This window comes from Alligator sinensis, unplaced genomic scaffold (assembly GCF_000455745.1).
Source record: "Alligator sinensis unplaced genomic scaffold, ASM45574v1 scaffold832_1, whole genome shotgun sequence".
In the NCBI taxonomy this organism is placed as follows: Eukaryota; Metazoa; Chordata; order Crocodylia; family Alligatoridae; genus Alligator; species Alligator sinensis.
This window is the reverse complement of record NW_005842057.1, coordinates 527,509-543,240: the sequence shown is the minus strand read 5'-3', so window position 1 is coordinate 543,240 and position 15,732 is coordinate 527,509. Positions and strand designations below refer to the sequence as shown.

General features: G+C 39.7%; 1 protein-coding gene across 1 annotated transcript in view; it reads right to left on the bottom strand.

Annotated features, from left to right (window-relative positions):
- The window catches only part of SNTG2 (syntrophin gamma 2), a 462,462-nt gene that overhangs the window by 332,959 nt on the left and 113,771 nt on the right, over positions 1-15,732 (bottom strand). The window contains exon 4 of the mRNA XM_025203382.1: positions 11,720-11,857. Within this exon, the coding sequence (XP_025059167.1) occupies positions 11,720-11,857 (138 nt within the window). The remainder of the gene's footprint in view (positions 1-11,719; positions 11,858-15,732) is intronic.

Genomic DNA, 15,732 nt, shown 5'->3' with positions numbered 1-15,732 from the left:
TTGTTCTTGGAGTAATTTGTTCCATTTCTTCTTTTTATGTAGGATGAATGCTGTAGAAACTTTTTCGTAGTCTCTTTGTATCCGCTGTATATTGTCAGGGAACATGCATGGATTTCTATCTTTTAAGTTGTTGTAGTGTATGACAATTTCCTTCCTGAGTTGGTCTCTTTTGGAGTAGAGTAGGTGAAGTAGATGATTTCTAATTTTCTCTGAAGTTCTTCTGCATAGCTGTGCAGCATATTTGGAGTTGTGTGTAGTAGTCAGGGGATTGTAGATGTTTAGTCCTCGGGGAATGAAGTTGTGTTTCTTGCAAAGGCTTAGAAAATATATGTCGCTGTTGAGTCTGGCTTCTTTCTTTTTCATGTTGTACAGTTTCCATTTCAGACGGCTGAATTCAATATCTTCCATGTTGCAGGGGTTTAGGTTGTAGCCGTGTTGGTCTAAGGATATAGGCAGACAAGGTTCCTTGGGTGTCTACTGTAATTTTGTGTTTTTCACTTTCTGTGTAGCAAGGACATGGCCCTCTATCTAGGATCTCTTGAGTGTATATTAACAACTATTTAATACAGGATGTTTGCTGCAATGGTCCCCCTACTTGACCTGAGGCAGGTTAGGGTGTTATGTCTTGTGTGCATCAGGATAGATGGTAGTTTTACTAAAAGGTTAGATTATGGATTTTGGATTATGGATTTTTATAGGACGGTTTTGTTTGGGATGCCTCAGGCAGGGGGTTGGAATAGATGATGTATCTAGGGTCATTCCTTCTCTACTCTTCTATGATTTTATGAATAACAACCCTCAATAACATTTTAGGGGTGGGGGTTAGATAGGCAAACTGCTTCTAATTAAATCTAGGACTCGGTTAAAACAATGTGAAACATTCTGCTCTAAGGGACTTTTTCGTGTAGGTGTAAGGAACTCAGTTGGCAGACAAGGTTCCTTGGGTGAATTTGATATCTTTTATTAGACCAACCCAAATAGTTGGACAATAGTTATTAAGCAAGCTAATACCTAAACAGGTCGTGGAGTATCCATCCTTGGAAGTTAAGCAAACACTTGGATGAAGTCATTTTAGACAGGGATGATTCTGCCTTTACCAGGGGGTTGGGCAAGTTTAGACACCTTCCAGGCCTATTTATCAATGATCCTATGAATGATTTTATAGTACTGCCTAGTATCTACTGCCAAGGCAGGTTCAATTTTGTCTGGCAACATGGAACAAAAAAGAAATAAACAACTTGCCACCACTGTAAATTTGCAATTTAACTTTGTTTCAAACCAATAAATTATGCCTTGCTTAAGAAACTTGGCATGACTATGTTGTGAAATTTCATGGCTTCAGACAGCTATGTAAGTCTAGAAGGGACCTTCTTCATCATCAAAAGCACCGTCGTGGTCTTGCAGATAACCTTAATTAAAAAGTCCCTACAGAGAGCAAGAAAGGAAATCATATCCTTTTTGAAGACAAAAGTGAAAGGATTATTTTATTCACATTAACGATTAATAGAATCAAAATTGTTTTAGTTTTTTATTTTAGCTATGTACTGAAAATACACTTTCAAGAAAAAGTAAAAACAATCACAGCTAGTAGAACACTTTGTGAAGTGTGGCAACCATTTCTGTAGATTAGAATATTGCTGAATCTTTTGTAGCAAGTTCTCTACCCTTTTGGCATCTCTCATAGATATATTCTTTTCTCTTCTACATAATCCATTTTACTTATCACTGGGTAATCACATCTATTATCATAGCTTCAGCTACTTCATGTGTGGTAACGAATCCTAGGTCACTCTTACAACTCTGACCTCTTCTCCTCCTGAGTAAAGCTACATTTCTCTCCACCTTAAATGCCTTCCTAGATGTCTAAACTTACCCTGATTAAGTACATTTCTTACCTTTTTCTTAGCTGCCAACACCTGCCCTAACTTTTCCTTTGTCATCTGCCAGAATTCCATTGTCTCAATGTAATCATATCCCCACAATGACAGAATGAGGTGTACAGTCTGAATACAACTAAGAACCTCAGGGTATGGAAATATTGAACACTGACTGTGCAAGCCTCACTATGTCCTAGGGCATAAAGCAGTGCATTTCAGACAGCTTATAAGAGCCATCAAAATTGCACTGTAGGATGAATAACTTAGATTGTTCTATGGCTCTACCCTCGCAAAGGAGTGATTTTTTGACAGAGAAGTCTGAATCTTCAAATGCAAGTCATGCTTGAGGGGTTTAGGTTGTAGCCGTGTTGGTCTAAGGACATAGGCAGACAAGGTTCCTTGGGTGAATTTGATATCTTTTATTAGACCAACCCAAATAGTTGAAGAAAAGTTATTAAGCAAGCTTTTGGGTTCAAAAACTCTTCGTCAGCCTGACGAAGGGTTTTTGAACCCAAAAGCTTGCTTAATAACTTTTCTCCAACTATGTGGGTTGATCTAATAAAATATTCAGTTATGCTTGAGCACACTTGATATCTTTCCATGACAAAGTGACAAGCTCTGTGATTAGCAGAAAGCTGTGGATGTGGTATTCTTTGACTTTACAAGGCTTCTGACACCATCTCCCATAACATTTTCATTGGCAAACTAAGGAAAGACAGATGAGATGGAAGTACTGGAAAGTGGATAATACATAACTGGCTGGATCATTGTGCTCAACAAGTTGTCATCAGTGGTTTAATGTTTAGTTGAGAGGAGGTATCAAATGGGCGTTCCCCAGTGATCTGTTGGGTCCAGCATTAATAACTTATTTAATATATTTGGAGGATGAGATTGAATACACACTTAGCAAGTTTGCAGATGACATCAAGTTGGGTGGAGTTGTAGACACTCTGGATTCAGAATGTGCTTGATAAACTGGACAAAGTTCTTTGGTAACTCTGATATCTTTTATTAATCCAATTCAAACACTTGGAAAACTTCTTTGCAAGTTTTGGGAATAAATACCATTTGTCAGGCTTAGGAAGCATCAACAGTTGGTGTGTTCTCTTTCTGGATAGACCTGGATACATGGTTCAGAATCAGATAGAATTAAATTACGACACATTCAAAAGTCTACACTTGGGATGGAATACACATAGACTGTGGAATGACTGGATAAGCTGCAGTATTGAAGAAAAGTACTGGAGGTGGGGGGGAGTCGCAGGATGGGGGAAGAGGAAAGAGCCACAGTGGGCCATACGCTGAATATGAGCAAACATATTTGAGACTGAATTTTGTTTTTTTTTTAATTCCAGGCAAACTTTTGACTTTTAGTAAGCAAACAGGTCTGGAAAAATGTTAAATGTCACTACCCTTAAAATCACCCATGAGATTTCTTTACCTTCTTCCAGACCTACCTCTTCAGAAACTCCTCTGAGAAATTGGCTGATTAATAGTAGCTAGGATGAGTGGGCAGTTAGAGATTTTTCATATTGTTGACATTTTTGTTAATTAAATAATATGTTTGATATAATTATAGACATATATGATGTGTGCCTTTTTCCCTGCCTATCTCACTCATATATCACTATGTAAGCTAACATGGCAGGGACCATGTCTTTATATATTGTTTTTTGCTTCTGGGGAGAGTGTATGCTGAGATGCATATCAGTTATCTGTAGTAGATATCAAGATGATAGAATTGCACTGAGTGAGGTATCAGCCCACTGAACATCTGTGAGTGTGACTGTAGGGCCCAATTCTTGAATGACAGTCTATTTTTCACTTATCTCATTTGAAGTTAATGTCAAACAATTATGTACGTGGTATGGGTTCTTCCTAATGTTTCTTCTTTTCTCTGCATGTTGGGCTTTTTCTTCAAAAGCCTTCATTCCATGCTTAATTGACTGTTTCCAATCATTTTGATCCTCAGCAATCTTCTCCCAATTGTTTGGCTCAATGTTCATCACATTCATATCTCTCTTGCAAGCATCTTTGAACAAGAAATAAGGATGTCCACATGGTCTTTCTGTAAAAGAGTTCTCCATAAAAGAGATCCTTAGGTATATGGCCATCATCCATTCTCCACATATGACCAAGCCATCAAAGTCAACGTTGGCTAACAAGTGAATGGATGCTTTGAATGTTGGCACATTACAAGATCTCAGCATTAGCAACTCTGTCCCACCAGGAAATTCCTAGAGTGCAGCAAAGGCAAGATATGTAGAGGCTGTTGAGGTGCTTTTCTTGAGTAAAGTATGAGGTTCAGGATTCACTGCCATTCTAATGGGTGTTGATCAGTGTGCCGCCTAAGCTGCACGCCTGCACAGCCACACACACCACACAGCTTAGAGGGAACACTAGTGTTGATGACATGATATACACTGATCTTGGTTTTAAGACAGTTTGTTGTTATTCCATGCTCATTTTCTCAACATTCTCATGATACCTGATGTTTTGCCAATATGGTTATTCAGTTCAGCCTCATTTGACAACTTGTTGGTAACAATGGAGCTAAAGTACGTAAATTACTCACAACATCCAATACATTTTCACCTATTGTGATCGCTGGTGGTGAATAAGTGTTATAACCTATGACACTGGTCATTGTGATGCTGATTGTAAGACCAAACTCTTGATAGCCATAAATGAATTGATGAGGCTTTGAAAAATCACTCTCTGTGTGGGTTATCAGGGCAGTATCATTAGCAAATAGTTCACAAATCAAAGCTTTCTGCACTTTAGTCTTAACTTTAAAGCATTAACGGTTGAATAATTTTACATTTGAGATTCATTAGACAGCACTCCTTGCTTTCCTCATTTCCTTCAAAGTTCCATCTGAGGCATTCTTCTTGTGATTTAACATAGCAGGTTTTTGGCCTTGATAAAAGGAATCAATTCCTGGAAGTGCACAATCATTTTGGGAAGATTTTTTAACAGCCGTGTTCTTATGCATATCCAGGAACTTTCCCTTGACAGAAGAATGTATTGTTCTTTTAAGGAGTCATCCAAGGACAGGCATGTTTCTTGCAATGCTGCAATGTTAATGTTCAGCCTGTTTAATTCCATATCTATTACAGCTGTCTTATAAGCACCAGAAATATTCACATGATCATCGGTCCTAACATTCTATGTTGAACTACAGAGTATTGATTTTCTCTCTTTCTTTTTGTCTGATTCAGTAATGCAATGTGCTCTGAGTGTGATCTTGGCTTCAAGCACAGATCAGAGCAAACAGACCATGGAGGATCAGCACCTTACTGGCTGGGGGCTGCCCAGCTTTAGACAGATGATAGTGGATCAATGAGACAGAATAATATCTCCTACCAGCAGAGGCAACCCATAGCATTCCTCTCTTTGCCATATGAGTTGGACTTATAATTAGTAGCCCCCACCCCCACCCCCCTGGTGCTCTTCCGCCCAAAGACATTGGCACCCCAGAAGTTGCCAGGTTATTTAACTGCAGCACTAGGCCATAACAGTTGTAGACAGTACCATCTACTGTAAACTATAATAGCAGGTAAACCTGACCCAAGTAAAGTGTTATATGGAACTACATATTATTATTATTATTATACATATTTTCTTACACATGTACCAGAGGGACACCTCATGAATGTTTTATCTATTTATTTCCAGAAATAGAAAGCCAAGAGGAAGCAAGCAGAAGGAAAGTATAGCCCTGAAAAATCCAATTGTGAGCAGGGCCCTAAGAGTAAGCAGACATAGAGCAATTTGAGCCAAGGACTTGAGAAGCCTGAAAACACTAAAAAGGAACTGGAAGGACCTTATCTTGATCTATTACAAGCTATGTAGCAGGAAGAGGAGGAAGCAGGATAAAGTTTAAAGCTGGTTTTTCAACTACGGCCACCAGCTGGGAAAATATTCAGAAGAGCACAGAGGATGGCACAAAGAGAAAGGAAACACATAAAAGAAGGGAGAATTGAACCAGACTCTATAATATCTATGCAGGAGAAGAAATACTGATATATAGATGAAGGGACAAATTAACTAAACAGCAAAAGAAAATAAATAATTAACTCTCCCCAAGGACAAAATATTTTTTACCTGTTCATTATCTGTTGTAGTTATCACTGTGAGTTTAAACTTCATGGGCAGATGAACCATGTGATCTCTATTCTTTCAATATGTGACTTCCATAAAATTGGAGAACTCTGGTTTGGTAGAAGGGGGTATTGGTGCAGAGCATAGTTGCAGATTGTGATAATTGCTGTAGAGGGAAGCCTGCTCAGCTGGGAATCAGGAAACCATGAGTAAAGTTCTTCACATTTCTCACTGAAGTTATATTTGCCCAGGTCTCACAGCCCTTATTGAGCAAAAGCTCATACCCATCCTTAGAAAGCCAGTAAAATATCACCCTGCCATTTCTAATTAAGGTAGATGAAAGAGAACACAAAGTTACTTCAGAAAAAAACTAGGAAGTAGATCAATTCTTGATTCTTGATGTGGGGCACCCAAATCTTATGCACACATTTGGATTAATGGCCAAAACTGTGGCATTGAATATCCTACCTATAATCATCGGACTAGCTTATTTGACATAGTTCTTTCTCAGTGCCAGGAAAAGAACCCAGGAATGCTGACACCAAATTTTGCTACTACTAGAAAAATAGTGTGGGAAAGCAACAAGTGGAGAGAAAAAACCCTCTATTAATTGTGTCAAGCAGGTAGTTTACAGAACTCAAGTGGTAGAGAGCTTCATGGGCTATCTAAAATGCCTAGATTTCAAACCCTGCTGACAACTCACAAGAGATGTACAGGATGAAATGTGTTTTCTATAAATGGAGAAAACATCCTGTAACATGTTTTACAGTTAATATTGAACTGTTATAGAGTGGCATGCAATAAAAAACATGGGTTACTGAGTTGTATTACGCTCTGGAGAGTTTGAAGATGAAACACAATGATACAAAGTGAAATCCATGAGTGACCTCTTTATACTGGAATACCAAATGGCTTGGTCTTTCTGTTGTACTTTTTGGAAGTTTGATCCTCAACATCACCACCTATCTAAATTATATTATTGTACTTTATAACCTTGACAAACTTTCATGGTACCAGTAGCGTAAGGATGGGTGGGTGATCAGGACATGAACACTGGGTACTGCCTAAAGGGCAGGAAGGGGCAGAATGGACCAATGGAGGCACTTTGCCCTCCCTTCCTTTATCTCCCTGCCCCACCTCCGCATCTTCTTTGTGGCTGTTACGGCTCCTGCAGTGGGGTGGACAGTGCAGTAGCAGTAGCATAGAAGCCAAGACTGGAGCTAGAGATTTACTATTGCTGTGGGGAGATGTTCCCTCATTTTGTTGCTATCTGCCCAAGCTGCAGCAAACCACTGCCTCCTGCTTCTGCTCCACCACTCCGCCACCACTCTTCAGACCTTCCCACTGCCTGAGCTGGAGCTGGAGGGAAGCTCAATTACATTCCCTACTGCTCATACAACTGCTTAAAGCTGAAATAACAATGTTATTTATAAGCAATAAATGTTATTTTTTGGTGGTCCAAACTTTGGTGAACCATTTTCAAAAACTGACAGCAGTAATAAGCTAAGATATGTAAAAACATGCCCTAAGGTATTATTTGATTTCTGTTTCTTGGATGTCTAAATCAACTCCTCAGACATAGGGAAAACTAAACAACAGAGGGTTAAATGATGTAGTTTTCCCCCTTCTTTTTGGATGTCTGAGTATCAGAAGGCAGAACTTTCTTTTAACCAGGTGTTGCTATTTACATAGCCACAGAGGAACATTTAATTACTTGTTCTTTTAATATTTTTACTTTTCTTTCTTTTTTCTTTCTTTTTTCGAACAAAAACACTTCCATCAAAGATGTCAGAAAAGTCTTAGACTGGGCCAATAGCTATCTTAGTCTCTGTCTAGACCTTTCTGGGGATACATTCTTGTCTCTCCTATGCATGTATTCTCTCCAGAGCAGGGGTCAACAACCTACAGCCTGTTGACTGGTTCAGTGGTGGTGGCAGCATGAACATGGCTCCAGCTGCCTGGCCCCAGTGCAGCTCCCCGCCAGCTGGAAGCTATGCTCACATCCCAGCAGGCTCATCAAGCTGCTGAAGCCTCCCGGCCTGTCTCAGACTGAAGCTGGGTTGTTTTGCCCCATGACTTGAACCGTTTGCTGTCCCCTGCTCTACAGTAGTGATACTCAACCTATATGCTCCCACAGACCAAATGAATGGTGCAGAGCCTGTCCACCAGCAGGACCTATAAGTGGGGTCAGTCTATTGGTGTGATCTGGTGTGTTGGCACAATCTGGTATATGGGGCCACACTGTCCAGCCTGCAGGGTTTCCCACAGATCTGGAAGTTTGCCAGCAGGGGAGAAGCAATTAATGCTGCTACTACTCCCTCATCAAAATTCCTGACCCACGGGATGGATAATACAACTCTGCAGGTCACGTCTGTTCTGAGGGTCAGGGATTGAGCACCACTTCCTTGATCAATGAACAGACACTCTACCTTTACTCCTCTGTTGACACTGTCCTTGGAAACTGAGTAAGAAGTAAAGCTCAACTTGAGCAGTGACTTTAAAAACACTTTCTGCTGGCTACTGTTATCTTTTAGATCACCAGGAAAGTTGACTAACTTCTTACACTGTTTTTTCACATGCTCATCCAAATGTAAACAGCAAATTCAAAACCCATAATCAGGAATTAAACTCTTCATGCTTGGAAGGGAAAACAGAAAAAAAAAAGTAAGCAATCAATATTTTTTCTGAACTCGGGATACACTGTGGTGAAGGGGGTGTAGGAGTACCTAGACATAAAAGTACAGATTAATTATGAGTAACAGCATACAAAGTTTAGGTTTGGGACAAAAGTTGAAAAAGATAAAAACTTTAAGATAATAAGTTGCCTAGGCTGGTTATAAAATCATCTTTAAAGTGCCCATATATATAAATATCTGTGTGTGTGTGTGTGTGTGTGTGTGTGTGTGTGTGTGTGTGTGTGTATAATTGTATATGCATATATGAATGCTACAGGAAGAGACAGGTCCAATTCTTTGCCATTCTGTTGTGTCTAACATTCATCTTTTCTTAGATAGCAGCTTGTAGAAAACATCAAAATTGTCATACAAGTTGCCAAAATGCCATCTTATTTTTTCAGCCTAATTTCAGGTTAACTGTCTGTACCTATTTTACTAATAGTTTATACTCAATGAAAATTTTCATTCCTCTTTGTACTTAAATTTGTAGTCTTTTTAATCTTGAGAGTCCTATAATTTCTCCCGAGTTCTAGAAGTTGAAAGGGTTTACGCAATAATATTTGCTTTTCAGATACTGCCTTTACTATCCCAGTTTAAGAAAGAATGTTTTTATTCTGTTTTTTTTCTCACCAGAGTTCATTGATTTTCTATAGGGATGTCGAAATGTAATGTAAAGAACCCACATTAAGTAATCTATTTAATTTAAGGTCATAGCATACTTTGATACTGTGTGGACTGGCAAAAGAAACCTGTATGGATGGAAGATGGGTCCCTTTTGAAAGAATTCTCACAATACCTTGCAATGACAATCGAAATGCAATTGATGTGAGTATTACAATTTAGATTTCTGTGTCTGATCATCTGCTGAACATCAGAAAAATAATGTTGGAATAGGCAACCAACTATCATAGAATAGCATGTTCAGAACTTTTTTCACTTATAGCTTGTCTATTTCAAAAATATATCTAGGACCCTAGACCACTGAAATATGCAGCTGTTAAATGCATTGAAAACATTAAATCCAATTAAAGCAATGTAAAGAAAACACTGAACAATAATAATCTAACCCACCAAGGAAATAAAGGAACAAACTCAGCTCTAGCTACTTCCTTAGAGAAAGCTTCATTCAAATAGACAAGCCTAGTAATCTGGGCCAAGGATTAAAAAATTACAGACTCTCTTTGTCCAAGCAGCAGCAGGTGTGTTGTGGGACATCTCTGGGGAATTCCTTCCGTACCAACACCTGAAATTTCAATTTAGCATTGTCAGCTGATCTTCCCAGCTATCTCAGTTGATGGTAAAAAGAAACATGTTATCTAAGATCTTCTGAGCTTTAACCTAAGTATAGTTTTACCAGTCAAAACCAAATTGCCACCTGAATTGCTTCTGATAGCTCCAGGTCCTTCAGAGCTGCAACAACATGTCAGCTTCCAGAAATAGGAGTAGCTCTCTGATGGGCACACAAGGGCCTTGCTCACCTCCAGGCTTACCAGCCGTTCTACTAGGTCTGGCCATGAAAGTACTCTGACCTACACCACATCTATTTTACCTCCACAGTGACTCTTCTTTCCCAAATCTGTTTCAAGTCCTTGGTTCTTATCTTTAAATTTGATCTTTAAATCATCTTTCTATCTGAACCTCACACAGTACCCTCAAAGCAGAAAAAGGTAATAGTGTGCCCTCTGAATGTGATAGTGTGCCCTCTGAATGTGATATTGAATTCCATCAAAAAATTCAGGATGAAACCAAATCTAGGCACTGAGAGAGTGATGCAAAACATATTTTTGTATACACACCATCCAAATAATCAGTTCAGAGAGTGGTTCAACATATTCCTATCTAGAACATAACACCCAGGAATTGATTCAATCAAAAGACAGACAGACAAACAAAGAGACAAGAAAAAAAATGAGGAAATGGGAAAGGGTTCCCTTTCCTTTCATAATTTGCATATAAGAAGTTATTGAGACAGGCACATCATAAAAGTTTATGCAGACAAACATCATATATTTTATTTTATTGTGACCACAGCTTACATGTAATTTATTGGTACTACCAGCAGATGATGCAACATTCCTCAGTCAGAGATTTATATATTGTGCCTCTCAGTGAAATGGAAGGTCTACACAAACTGATAATTTTGCCTAAGGCATTTGTTTCCATCTCCCAACTAGAAAATGACACTGAGGTCCTCAACATATCACAAGATATAGCACACTCTCTCACATTTTAAAAAGCAGGTCATGTCCCACTGAATTCCTCTATAAACAATATTCTCAAGCCATTAATTAACATTTCTAATTTATACTAAAAACTTGTATTGGGTTATTTTTGAATGGCATTGAACAAAGAGGATTATAAATATTAACTGTGGCAGAAATGAAAAAGCTATGTAAATATAGTTTAGGTATGTATTTTTTTATTAATCCTTCATAGAGTATTACAAACTTACAGGATATACCCAAATTCGCTAACGTTTACCTGCGTTAATGTTACCACACCTGAGTTAGTTTTTAGCTAGGACTGAAAAAAATCTTTTGGGCTGTGAAACAGAAGAGAGATACTACTAGGAATGGCTAACAGACACCAAAATTGCAGAATAAAGGATAAGTTAATGATACATAAAGATCATTAAAAAGGAGAAAGGGTCATTAGCACCTGAGATTAGCAGGAACCAGATATATTAAAGTAAGCCCTGAAGACAATTGACTCCCTCAGCACTGCCTAGAAAGAAATACTGCTGCCTCTCCCAGGCAGCTCTTTTTAAAGTTTGGGTGGATCAGGAATCAAGCTGGGTGCAACTGTACCATTGCCATCCGCCCTTCTTTCCCCTCCCCATCCCCTGGATCAGCCCCTGTGTGTGTGTGTGTGTGTGTGTGTGTGTGTGTGTGTGTGTGTGTGTGTGTGTGTGTATATCTTTGTACATTGTAAGGTAAATGAATATGGTTCATTCCTTATATATGGGCTTTATGACAAAAAAATTCACATTCTGATAACCTCATATTATGATTACTATGAAATATAATACAGAGTTGGGAAGCACATAAATACAGAAGCACTTACATTTGCACTGCAATCACTTCCACTAATACAGATGACATCTTGTTTTTGAATTGTTAGTACCTCTTTGGTAAGCTTAAGTCGGATGTCATAGGCATTTTCAGATCCATCATCATATAACAATGCAATACCCGTTTTAGTCTGTGGAAATAAAGCACAAAAATAGACATAAAAAAGGTTAAGTACAAGAACATTTTTATGAGAACAAACAATAAGTTCCATCCTATTCAACAGCTTTTGTAGAAAAAACAAGCATTGGTGAGTGGAAGAACAGCCTGTTTTCTGAGGGTTTAAATTGATTAGAGCTCTCACACAAGGGGCTGATTTTCATTTATTCAAAAGCCCCTTATCTGGTGATGTAAATGGGCCCTAAAATGGCCATAAATGTAATTAATTCCCACTTTACAGCCTATTATGCTGCTGATGAAAGAAGTATGTGCAGTGGAGTGGTTTGTTTTGGAAAGGTTCTTTATTTGTTTTAAGTATACATGTTGCTATGTTTTTATATTAGAAAAGGCCAGGTTAAAGTGAACACCTCTTACAGCACGAGTTGATGACATTTGTGGACCTTACCAGCTGAGAAGCCCATTCCATCACTTAAAGCTTGCCTTAGGAGCCTGAAAGCCCTGTCTACCATACAAATGCCTCTTACTTTTATTGTAGAGTGCCACTGTGCCAGAGAATTATGTATTTTACATAATAAATGCACACACATAATACCATATATATCCAAATCCAAAACAACTTTGAATTTAAAGTGATCCCCCAATAATTAGATTCTATAAGTAGAAAATTATATATGTTACAATTGTCCATGTATACAATCTAGTGAGTACGAGGTAATCTTAAATTTGTCTCCCCACTGCTCTGATGGGAAAGCAGTGGTAGGGATGGGGATGGTGAGGGGTCAGACCCCCTGCCACCCCTTGTCCTCCCCGCTGGACTCCCCTTTCCTTGCTCCCCTGGTGCCTGCCCCACCACCATTTGCTGATGACATGTTGCCCTCCTAATGCCTGAAACCTTCCCCTTTACCCTCCTGCCCCTGCTAAGTTGCCCCCTGCTGCCTGCCATCCCTCCCCCCACTCTGTACCTGTGCCCGGACCCTGCCACCTGCCCTGAGTGCCTGCCTCCATTTGCCCCTCTATTTGTGCCTATCCTCACCCTGTACTATCCCTACCACCTCCCCTCCACCCCTTGCCCCTTATGCCCTCACCCCCACCCGCACCCCCTGTTCCTTCCTGCTGTCTGCTCCCAAAGCCAGAAATGAGTTGCTGCCTGCCCCAGACTGATACTTGACTCTAAGAAGAGGCTTTTCTCTTCCCAAGTCTGAGGAAAAATATTCATCTTGTATTGGAGTAAATATGGTATTAGCACCCTGTATTGCGTGTTTGTTTTTGAAAGTCAGTTTACAAAAGGCTTAAGAATTACAATTGAAATAGTTGTACAATATAACATTTCTGTACATAATTCTGTGAAACATAAAATACGTGAACCAATACCATCTGAGTATCTACAGAAAATATTCATTGATTGGTTCTTTGGCACTGCTTCCCCTGCAAACATCCTAATAATCACTAATGACTAGGAGCCTACCTAATTCATGGGAATTGCCCCACAATTTTGTAGGGAGAACGCAGGCCTCATGTCTGATTGGTGAGGGGTCTGGGTGGCCCTGGCCCTCATCTCTAATTGGCTGCAAGGGGTGTCTGTCATGCAGCTCCACCCCGCACTGCTGACTCATAGAGGGGGCAGGGCCATATGGCAGGCAGCTCTCACAGCCAATCAGCAGTGAGGGGCAGGGGTGGTAGCTATCTATCTTGTGGGCCCTTCTGGGGGCTCCTCCCCCCCCCCCCCCCATTCCCCTCCCGGTGAGCTGTCGCAGCACTAAGTTTTTTTCCCCCCCCCCATGGATTTTGCTCACATTGCTCAGAATTCACAAAATCTGCAAAATCCACTAAATTGGGAATTTGGTAGGTCCTTAATAATGACATATTTGCTCTTATAAGGATTGTAGTATTAGGACCTCTTCTGTAACAGAATTCTCTGCAGCAGAATCCTGCCCCAGCCCACACACCCTGATAATCAAAAGATCTATTTTCAAACCAGGAGTTAATGATTGTGTGTTATTAGTAATATGGGCACAACCACCATCTGTCTTGGAATATCTAATGTGCCCATCACCATCATATCTAAACAACATGTTTTTGTTCCTACTATACCATATGTTCCATGTACACTTAGTTAAGACCCACAATAATAGGAAAGCATGGTCAACCACTTGTAAGCTGAGTAATGACCTGAAGAAAGTACAGCAATATCACAACAGCATAAGCAACAAGGTTCTTCATCAGCTTCTGCTCAATGGCAAAGCTCTGAATAAACAGCGTAAAATATGGATTAGATGGCAAACTGATATGGAGGAAAATCATTTTAGCATGCCATACACAATGGCTGAACTCAATGTCAGAATAAGTCACTTGAAGAATGGCGAAGTAGCTGGACCTGAAATATGCATGGAGCAGATCAAGCACTTTGATCCTGCCACCAAGTTATAGGTATTACACCTTTTTAACAATTTTTCATCAACCCTTAGCATACCAAAATTATGGCAACAAACCTGTGTAATAGCCATATTAAAGCCAGGAAAAGATGTCTCTGATCCAGAGAACTTCAGGCCAGTGTCACTCTTGTGCCATCTTTATAAATGCCTTATTTTCAATTACCTCTTACTTCATCTCAAACAACATCTAATATCTGAACAAATCAGATCCAGACCAGGCAAGTCCTGCAGTAGATAAATACTAAACATCACTCAGCATATAGAAGATGGACTCGAGAAAGAGATAACAGGTGTTGTGTTTGTAGACTTATCAGCGGCATATGACACTGTCAACCAACAAAGCCTACTTGCCAAAGTCTATGATATGACATAAAACTACCACCTAGTGCAGCTCATTCATTCTCTTTTGGAGAATAATTGTTTTTATGTAGAACTGTGTAAGAAAGAGCTGCTGGAGATGACAATGAAATGGCCTCCCACAGGAGTGTGCTGGCACCCATCCTTGTTAATATGTATACCAGTGATCAACCTATACAGAGCAATATGAGAAGCTTCATATATGCTGAAGATCTATGCATCACATCACAAGAGAAGGACTTTGCCACTTTTGAGAACAGACTCACATGTCCACTGTGTATCCTCTCAGATTATTACAATAAGAACCAGTTTTGTACCAACCCAACAAAGACACAGGGCACAGCCTTTCACTTTCATCATAGAGAAGCCAAACAGAAATTAAACATCATCTGGGTTGGACTCGTACAGATTAATCAGCCAAATCTGTGTACTTGGGGTTTTCACTGAACTGAAAGCTTTCCTTCAAAGCACATGTAGAGAAGATGAAAGGGAAAGTTAGTGCCTGTAACGATATTCTATGGAAGTTGGCCACCTCAACATGGAGAGCAAACCCAGTTCCATTATGAACCACTGCCATTGCCTTGTGTTACTCCACTGTCCAGTATGCATGTCCAGTATGGGAATGATCAGTTCATGCCAAGAAACTAGGCGCAGTTATAAACAACAGATGTTGTGAAATAACAGGATGCCAATACCAATGGACAGCCTGTAGTTTCTACACCACCTGTTATCAGAAGAAAGAGAGAGAGCCAAAAAGAAAGATCACAGTAGATAGAAGACACAAGGCATCCACTCTATGGTCACACAGAAATAACTAAATGGCTTCAAATGCAAAAAAAAAGTTTTGTGACCAGTGTTGTGCCCTTGGACACAAGAGCTACAGGGTGTGACTGAGGTTATGGAAGGAAAGATTACATGCAACCAGAGGCCTTGAAATGGATCTGGAACCCCAGAAAGACTTTATCAGAGGGGCTGATACAGACTGGTCAACATGGAGATGCCTGAACTACCTGCACACGCAAACTGGAAGAGCAAAAATAAACACGATCAAGTGGGGCTACTCTAATTACATGAATACATGTGAGTATGGTAAAGTACA